At 42.0% G+C, this 9,353-nt stretch overlaps 1 protein-coding gene across 2 annotated transcripts in view; it reads right to left on the bottom strand.

Annotated features, from left to right (window-relative positions):
- LOC116511852 (patatin-like phospholipase domain-containing protein 2) overlaps nucleotides 1-9,353 on the bottom strand; it is a 46,418-nt gene continuing 37,065 nt past the window's right edge. For both annotated transcript variants that reach the window (XM_032222098.1, XM_032222099.1), the window contains exons 6-9: nucleotides 6,988-7,203; nucleotides 5,254-5,386; nucleotides 3,180-3,296; nucleotides 1-1,154 (exon numbers count right to left, since the gene is read on the bottom strand). In XM_032222098.1, the coding sequence (XP_032077989.1) occupies nucleotides 869-1,154; nucleotides 3,180-3,296; nucleotides 5,254-5,386; nucleotides 6,988-7,203 (752 nt within the window). In that variant the 3' untranslated portion in view covers nucleotides 1-868. The remainder of the gene's footprint in view (nucleotides 1,155-3,179; nucleotides 3,297-5,253; nucleotides 5,387-6,987; nucleotides 7,204-9,353) is intronic.

Genomic DNA, 9,353 nt, shown 5'->3' with positions numbered 1-9,353 from the left:
GTAGCCTACAGTACTGCACCCTAACCACTGCGCCACCAAGGTTCATAAATTTTTTTTAAAAAGCGATTCATTTCAGCGCAACTAGTGTTCCCGGAGATTAATTTCAGAAAAAGTCCAATAAAAAGAGAAGAAATTGGGACATCCAGAAACTTTCCAACATCCCCTATAATATTAACAATATAAAAACAGTACATTTTTAATGAAAAATAGATTTTCCTGTTTAATAATTTTGAACGAGACCTCTCTGCCAGAGATGTCAAGTTTTAAAAAAGGAACTCCTCAAAGTTCCTGCATTCTCTATCTCTTTAAGTAGGAGACGTGTAATTCCACACAAGTGCGGGAGGGGGGGAGGGACTTTTTAAAAGTCACACAAGAGCTACAGATCTTGATGTAAAACCTGTTATTTTTTAAAACCAAAAAAATAAAAGGTAGTTAACATTGTGCTACAAATGCTTATCCCAGCCAAAAAAACATCAACAGAGGAGATGTAGATTGTCTTCCTGCTGAATGTTGTTGTTGCTGTTTGGGTACAAAAATATTCCACGGCACTTGGCTTTCTCGACCGTTTGTCCACTCTCAAGAAACAAGACAAGGAGCCTAAACTGAAGTCAGAAACGATGCCTCAGTTGTAAACAAAGACTTCCTAAAGTTGAGTTTCCCAACCTCAGCAACATTAAAATGGGTGGGCTTCAACTCTCAGAATTCGGGTGTGATAGTGTGCTGAGTTGAAGCCCACTTCTACTTAGCACCTTAGCACCTCAAAGTTGCTCAGATCGAGAAGCAGTATCCTAAAAGATTGTTTGGTCAAGTGCTAGAAGAACACATACCTCAAAGGTTTAAATTTCCCTGCCTAATATCGTGCCCCAACCTAATCTTCAGAGACAGAATAAAAACTTTTCTCCGAGGAGGAATCAATATCCGTAGACGTTCCGGATGTTTCAGTGTCCATGAAAAAGGAAGCGACGGAACTAGAGCTGTCGGAATTACTAATTGCACCCTTCTCCTTCGTCAAGTATTCGCAATAGGGGAGACTCCAGAGCCATTCTTCAAGACTGGGAAAAGAGTGACACACTTTAGGAGATGGGTAGGGCAGATGAAGGCAAGGCTTCCCCGGGGCCGTCTGGCATTTTCTAAGCAAGATTCCGCTTAATTTGCTGCAAGGACAAGAAGAAATAATCATTAGTAAGTCTTGGAATTATTTTTTTCTGGGAGAAATGCATATAAGACACACCGGAGTATAAGATGCAGCAAGGTTTTGAAGAAGATTTTTTTTTAAAAAAAGGTTTTGCACTCTGCAAACCTCCCCAAAACGGGCATGAATAGCCCTTAGGAGGCTTGTAGAGTGCTCCTAGGGGGTGGGGCAAAAATGAGCAAAAAAGGCCCATTTTTGGCAAAAATGGGCCCTTTTTTGTTTAAAAAGGGCATGGATAGCCTTTAGGAAGCTTATAGAGTGCTGCTGGGGGCCGGGAGAGGGCAAAAAACAGGCCGTTTTTTGCTCATTTCTGCCCTCCCCAGCCCCCAGCAGCTCTCTGAAAGCCTCCTAAAAGCTATGCACGGCATTTTGGTGAAGAGGGCAGGGCTTCAGGAGGCAAAAAATGCTGTATTCAGTGTATAAGACGCACTCAGATTTTCAGCCTCTTTTTTGAGGGAAAAAGGTGCATCTTATACTCCAAAAAATACGGTAATAGAATAACAGAATTGGGGGCCTTCTAGTCCAACACTCTGCTAAAGCAGGAGACCCTATGCCCGTGATGGCAAACCTATGGCACACATGCCACAGGTAGCCATGTTGCTTGGCACATGTGGCGTCACCCATTCCTCTTCTGGGTTTCTGGTGCGCATGCGCACACGACGATCAGCTGGCCTGCATGCATGCAGCAGGGCCGGGAACTGGAAGATTTGGTCTTCTGGCTTTCCGTCACTGCCGCATACAGGAAGGCCAGTTGATGGTTGGGCGCGCATGTGTGCCAGTAACTGGAAGACTAGCTGTCCAGTGTGCATGCATGTGGGGGAAACTGCAAGTTCGTTTTCTCTGAGCAGCTCCTCTTCTGGATTACGGCCCAGACAAGTGCATGCGCACGCTCTCCCTTTTTGGCACTCAGTGCCAAAAAGGTTCGCCATCACTGCCCTATGCCATTCAAGACAAATGACTGTCCAGACTCTTCTTGGAAATGTCCAGTGATGGAGCACCCATAATCTTTGAAGGAAACCCATCCCACTGATTAATTGTTCTGTCAGACAGTTTCTCCTTAGTTCTCTCTTTTATATGCTTCCACCCATGATTTCTTTTTCTGCCCTCTGGAACTCTGGAAAATAAGCCAACCTCTTCACTGTGTTAGCCTTTCAGATATTGCTCAATAGTATACCCCCGTCTTTCTTTTTATTACACTAGACATACACAATTTCTTCCTCCATTCTTCATATGTTTTAGCCTCCAGTCCCCTAATCATCTATTGCAGGGGTTGGCAACTCTGGAGCCGCATGTGGCTCTTTCATCTCTCTGCTGTGGCTCCCTGTCGCTGGTCAGCTCCACAATTGATAGGGCTTTCAGTTAGGACAGGTAGAGGAAAAAGGATGCCATGCTAGGAGGAAACTCTATGATGGGGGAACTGGACTTCTGGGCAGCAGGAGAAAAAGAACACCATGCTAGGAGGAGACTCTATGGTGGGGGAACTGGACTTCTGGTCAGCAGAGGAAAAAGAACACCGCGCTAGGAAGAAACTCTATGGTGGCGGAACCAGACTTCTGGTCAGCAGAGAAAAAAGGATGCCGAGTTAGGAGGAGACTCTATGGTGGAGGAACCGGACTGGTTGGCTCCAGAATTGAATGGGGGACTTCCGGTTAGGACCTTCGTGGCTCTTTGAGTGTTTAAGGTTGACGACCCCTGATCTATTGTTTTTCTCTGCACTCTTTCTTGCATTCTTTAAATATTACATTTTCTTTAAATAGAGAATCTGTAGCCATTTAGAACGGACAAAACAGCACAGCAAAGTGGAAGAGAGGCTGTAGTACATCACTGAGGAATTACTCAAAATGCAGTAATTCCTGCCTCCACCCCCCCTTCATTTCAGGTGGAGAAAATGATATCGACATATAAATTTTCCAGAGATTGTCCAACTCCATTACGCTCTCCAAAATATGTGTTTCCTGTGCTTGGCCAAAGAAGTGGCTAAACATACCTTGGAGTCTTCAGGAGCCCTTTCATTGTTCGGCCATAGACTGAACCCATCATTTGGGAAAGTTGCCCGTGCATCCATCGCACATCCTCGGGGATGTCAGGAAACCACTGGACCAATCTGCAATCAAGAGAAAGGAGGCGGTCCTTCAAAACAAACTTTTTTTCAGGATGGGGTCTTGTTTTTAAAATGTTCACCTAACATCTCCTTTCCTGGTATCAGTTTATTTTTTTTATAAGGAAAGAAGTATTTAAAAAAAAAATCTGTATTAAAAATAAAATAATTTAAAAGTATTTAACTCTATTTTAAAAATAAAAATAACAAAAGGGCATTTTCAAAGGCAAATTCGTGCCATGTGCAAATAATGGACTTAAATAGATATTAAAGCTGCAACTAAAACATAGATTTGGGATTTTTTTTAATAAATGTTTTTCCTGTACATTTTCCTGTACATCACAATTTCAATTTTGCAACAGTGGTACACTGGTTGTATCAAGTCCTTTTTAAATATACACATGGTGTTCTACATCATAATTGTAACCATTATTCACTTAATCATATAGTATAATCTCTTTTTAAATACATGATATTGTACGACATAGTTATATCCATTATTTCCATAATGCTCTATAGCTTTATCACTCTACACATTTTAATCTATCATCACGTATAGTCCAATAATACTATTGCTTATAATATATATTAAGTTTTGGTTTTTTTAAAAGTATACACATATGTTTGTTTATGAAGCTGAACACAAAATGAATATATTTGTGACTTTCCTGTTAAGTATAAACTGTATACATATAATACATTTTAAAAGTATAAACAGAAGTTAAGAGAGAGAGTAATACAAACCAAACAGCCCAATCTAATCTCAGCCATGAACTCACAAGATGGCAAGTTTTCTTATTGTTAAGACCTATGAGCTCAATGGGCTTACTCCTAAGTACCGTATTTTTTAGATTATAAGACACACCTTTTTCCCTCAAAAAAGAGGCTGAAAATCTGGGTGCATCTTATACACTGAATACAGCATTTTTTGCATCCCGAAACTCCACCCTCTTTGCAAAAATGGCCATGCATAGCCTTTAGGAGGCTTCCAGAGTGCTGCTGGGGGCCTCAAAGGGCAGAAAGAAGCAAAAGATAGGCTGTTTTTTGCTCAGTTTTGCCCCCCACCCCCAGCAGCACTTTATAAGTCTTCTAAAGGCTGTCTATGCCCCTTTTTTGGCAAAAAAGGGCTATTTCTTGCTCGTTTTTGCCCCACCCCCACCCACCAGGAGCATTCTACAAGCCACCTAAAGGCTATTCATCCCCTTCTTTTGGGGAAAAAAGGGCGCGTTTTTGCAAAAAAACGCGCCGTTTTTGGAAGGTTTGCAGAGTGTAAAAAAAAATGTTTTAAATTTGCCTCTTCAAAACCTTGGTGCATCTTATACTCCAGTGCATCTTATACTCCAGTGCGTCTTGTACTCCAGTGCATCTTATACTCTGAAAAATACGGTAGGTTTACACTACATACCAGCTATGAGCAACTTTCCTCTAGCTCAGGGGTGTCAAACTCGTGGCCCGCGGGCCAGATGCATCACGCACTGGCCATGCCCACGCCCAGTTTAGTGAAGGGGGAAAATTCACAATACGTCACGTGACGACGTATCGTCACGAGTTTGACACCCCTGGACTAGACTAAAGGACACCATTTATTTGCAACATATAGAGAACCAGTTTGTAAGATGCTGGATTGGAAATATGGAGACGCGTTCTCATCTTCAAACCTAGGCAAGAAACCAGGTTTATCAGCCTCCTCCACCCCACAGGGTTGTTGTTATGGGGAAAAATAGGAAGACAGACCATTATATACACTGCCTGCAGTTGCATAAAATAAAGGTGGGATATAAATCTAGCAAATAGATAACTAAATACATGCAGGTTTAGCCTGCAAGGTATTTGGGCATCTGTAAGAAAAATGGCCTCGGAAGGAATAAGGAAGAGTTTTGGGAAAAATAACCCAGATGTAAACTTTATGAAAAAAAGTCCTCAATACCTTTGAACATTTGGAAATTAGATCAGATACACTCACCTTACAACCACACAGAAGGCAGACTCAACCGGCAAAGTGTATGGTAGCATCATGTAGGACATGAGTCGCATGGGAAGACATTTTGAAAGTTGAGTGTAGACTCCCCTTTTTTCTTTACAAGCTTCTTGTAATGCTGTAAAATTGAATCTGAATTCATTCATGGATGATCAAGCAAGAACAAATATGGCTAGGACATAATCAATTTTTTTCCCATCAGAAATGACTGAGTAGGGCCTTCTAGCATTCTAATAGTAATAGCGCTTAGATTTATATACCACTTCATAGTGCTTCACAGCCATCCCTAAGCGGTTTACAGAGTCAGCATATTGCCCCCCTTCCCCCCAATAATTTGGGTCCTCATTTGACCCACCTCGGAAGGATGGATGGCTGAGTCAACCTTGAGTGTGGTGAGATTTGAACTGCCAAATTGCAGGCAGCCGTCAGGCAGCAGAAGTAGCCTGCAGTACTGCACTCTAACCACTGCGCCACCGTGGCTCATAATCAGGTTATCATCAAATTACATTTTGCTTTATATAACTTTTCATTCATTTTAGTCCTCTTTTACTGGGGATCAATAACCACAAATTTCCTGAGTCAGGAGACTCTGGATCATTATAGCATTATGAAGACATTGGATTAGCTTGGCTTGTTTAATCTCTAACTAAAATGGATTCATAGAAAAATCATTCTTTGACACATTTTTTAAAAAAAAACTGTTTTAATTTAGAAAAGGAAGCCAATTTGGGCTGTCAAGAGGCTTGACAAACACTCTGCACAGCTAAATCATCTAATAGTACCACCCAAATTAACTTAAAATCAAACTTGTCCTATGCATGCACTAAAATAAGCCCTCCCCCCAAATATTGCAACACAGCAGCAGCCATGAGCTAACCACGCTCGCTGCCTCCTGCACAGGGGTGGCTAATCCCGTTCCAACCAGTTCGGTTGGAAGGGGCCGGCGGTGTCCTCGTGCACGCGCGCAGTTCATGCATGCGTCTTAGCGCTTGCGCGGTGCTCCAGCTGCTCACGGAGACCCGCACAGGCGCTGTATGTGCCATGCGCCTGCGTGGAAGTGCAGAAGCCTTCAAAGACTGGTAAGGAGCGCGGGCAGGCAGGCCCTTCGCCGTTCCCGGAAGTTACTTACTTCCGGGTTCGCCGACCAACCGGTTTGTGGGGACCGCCACGAACAGGTTGAAACCCACCCCTGCTCCTGCACCTCAAAAATAACAAGACCCCCCCTCAAAAAATAAGGCCAAGTGCTTATTTCAGGTGTCAAAAGAAAATAAGACCCTGTCTTATTTTCAGGGAAACACAGTAGATGACAAATGTATCACAGACAGTATAAAGGGGGATAGTTAATCTAGTTTATTTGATTATTTCTTTATATATGTTTGATTATGCACCCCTTTTCTGGAACACTCAGCAAGCAAATTTCATCAGTGCAAAATGAATGACATCCACCAATGTAAATTCTGTAACAAAACTTTTCAAGTAAATTAATTCATGAAACCTTCAAAGTAGCCCCTTTAATGGCCTTCTTATACTTTTGGCCAGCTAAAGGTTAATTGCCAAATCTCTCCAGTCTTGTTTAGATAGTAAATCAAAATGCTTCAGTACAAATTGGAAAAAAATAATAATAATTAAAAAGCAGCACATTCTGTTTGGTCTCTGCGTATTGGTGCTAAAGAATTATACATAGATTTTTTGCAATAATTAATTAATTTAGAATTTTACCTTTACGTAGTCTAGGAGGCAGCTTCTCAAAAATAGTCCTATCCAATGACCAAGATGTTGCCTTCAGCTGATCAATAAATAATTTTTCGTCTTGCATCTCTTTTTTGTCTCTATGTGCTGTATTTTTTTTATCGCTGTAGCCTGAGATTTGACCATATTCCAGATGTTCCTGCTTGGTTAAGGCTAAGTCCACAGACACTGATTCTTGCAGGAAACCTTAATAAATAGATTAAAGAAAAAAATGCTTCTGCTAAAAGTGACAGTATGCAAAGCAAGCTAGATAAAATGTAGGCATTTTTTAAAAACTCACAAAGATTTCCTAATCTTAATTTTCAAATCTTGGACTAAGAATGTTATGCCCATTTGCAATTGGGTTGTAACGTCCACCAGCTTCTTCCGACTTTTAAAGCTGAGACATTCCTGGCATTCCTGCAAATGGCAATGAATTAGCAAACATTTATATTTATTTGTTTATAGCATTTCCATAGCAATACCTTTTTGGTAAGGCTTGAGTTGCTTAAGGTGCCAACATTCACTGGATTAAAGTATCACAGGAAGAAAATTGCAAAGCTACTGTATTTTTTGGAGTATAAGACACACCTTTTTCCCCACAAAAAAGAGGGTGAAAATCTGCCTCCCGAAACCCTGCCCCATTTGCAAAAATGGCCATGCATAGCCTTTAGGTGGCTTCCAGAGTGCTGCTGGGGAGGGCAAAAATAAGCAAAAAAATGGGCTGTTTTTTGCTCGTTTTTGCATACCCCCAAGGCTCCCAGGAGTACTCTATAAGCCTCCCAAAGGCTATGCCTGCCCCTTTTTTGACAAAAAACAGGCCCTTTTTCATGAAAAATGGGTCACTTTTGGGAGATCTGCAGTGCAAAAACTTTTTTTTAATTTGCCTCTTCAAAATCTTGGTGCATCTTATACTCCGGTGCATCTTATATTCCAAAAAATACGGTATTTCCAACAGCGTACGTTCAATGGCAAATCTGTCAAACTGAATACAGGTAGCCCTCCAGTTACGACCCGTTGGAGTGCAAAATTTATGTTGCTAAGTGAAACATTTGTGAAGTGAGTTTGTCCCATTTAACGATTTTTCTTGCCACAGTTGTTAAATGATTCATTGCATTTGTTAAGTGAGTAATGTGGCTGTTAAGTGAATCTGGATTCCTCATTGATTTTGCTTGTCAGAAGGTCGCAAAAGCAGACCACATGACCTCAGGACGCTGCAATCGTCATAAATATGAATCAGTTGCCAACCATCCTGCAATGGTTGTAAGTGTGAAAAATGGCCATAAGTCACTTTTTCAGTGCCATTTCTAACTTTGAACGGTCACTAAATGAACTTTTGTAAGTCGAGGACTACCTGTACAGGTAATCTTCGACTTACAACTGCAGTCAGAAGCACAACTGGTATTGCTAAGTAAAGCCACCATTAAGGAAACAATTTTGCAACCATTTTTGCTATGATTGTTAAGCGAATCACCGTCGCTCAGCGAAGACAGTTTTCACACACACACACCCTCGACTTTGCTTGACGGAAGCTAGCTGGGAAGGTTGCAAATGATCCCAGCATAATGCAAACAACATAATTACACGCCAGTTGCCAAGCAACAGAAATTTGGTCACCCAGCAGTGGGGAATACTGCATCAGTTGTAAATGTGAGGAATAGTCATGTCATTTTGTTCAATTGGAAATGGCTGCTAAACAAATGATGGTAAATCAAGGACTACTTTCGTGGTGTTATTACCGTATTTTTCAGAGTATAAGACGCACCTCTTCCCCCCAAAAAAGAGGGTGAAAATCTGGGTGCGTCTTATACACTGAATACAGCATTTTTGGCCACCCAAAACCCCGCCCCCTTTGCAAAAATGGACGTTCAGAGGCTTTGAGACGCTTACAAAGTACTCTGGGGGCTGGGGAGTGCAAAAACGAGTGAAAAATGGGTTGTTTCTTTGCCCGTTCCTGCCCCCCTCCCCAGCCTCCAGGAGCACTCTACAAGTCTCCCAAAGCATATGCATGCGCCGTTTCTCACAAAAAAACAAGGCGTGCAGAGGGTTTGGGAGGCCTGCAGAGTACAAAATTTTTTTTTTAATTTACCTCTTCAAAATCTTGGTGCGTCTTATACTCTGGTGCGTCTTATGGTCTGAAAAATACGGTAATTCCCTCTACTCAGAGTGTTTTCTGAATGAGCCCCTGTTGTCTCCAGAGTGCGGCTCCTCTTGGGCCACCTGATGACTGCTGCAACCACTGACCACTTCTTGCTCTGTCCACAAGATGGCCAGGGAGAGGAGGAAAGCCAACCTATAGGGCCGAGAACTGCCCAGGGACCTCCCCTCCATTGACCTCTGCCTTTAGCATTTCAGAC

This window comes from Thamnophis elegans, chromosome 7 (genome assembly GCF_009769535.1).
Source record: "Thamnophis elegans isolate rThaEle1 chromosome 7, rThaEle1.pri, whole genome shotgun sequence".
Classification (NCBI taxonomy): Eukaryota; Metazoa; Chordata; class Lepidosauria; order Squamata; family Colubridae; genus Thamnophis; species Thamnophis elegans.
The sequence above is the reverse complement of the archived record's forward strand: the minus strand, read 5'-3'. Positions and strand labels throughout refer to the sequence as shown.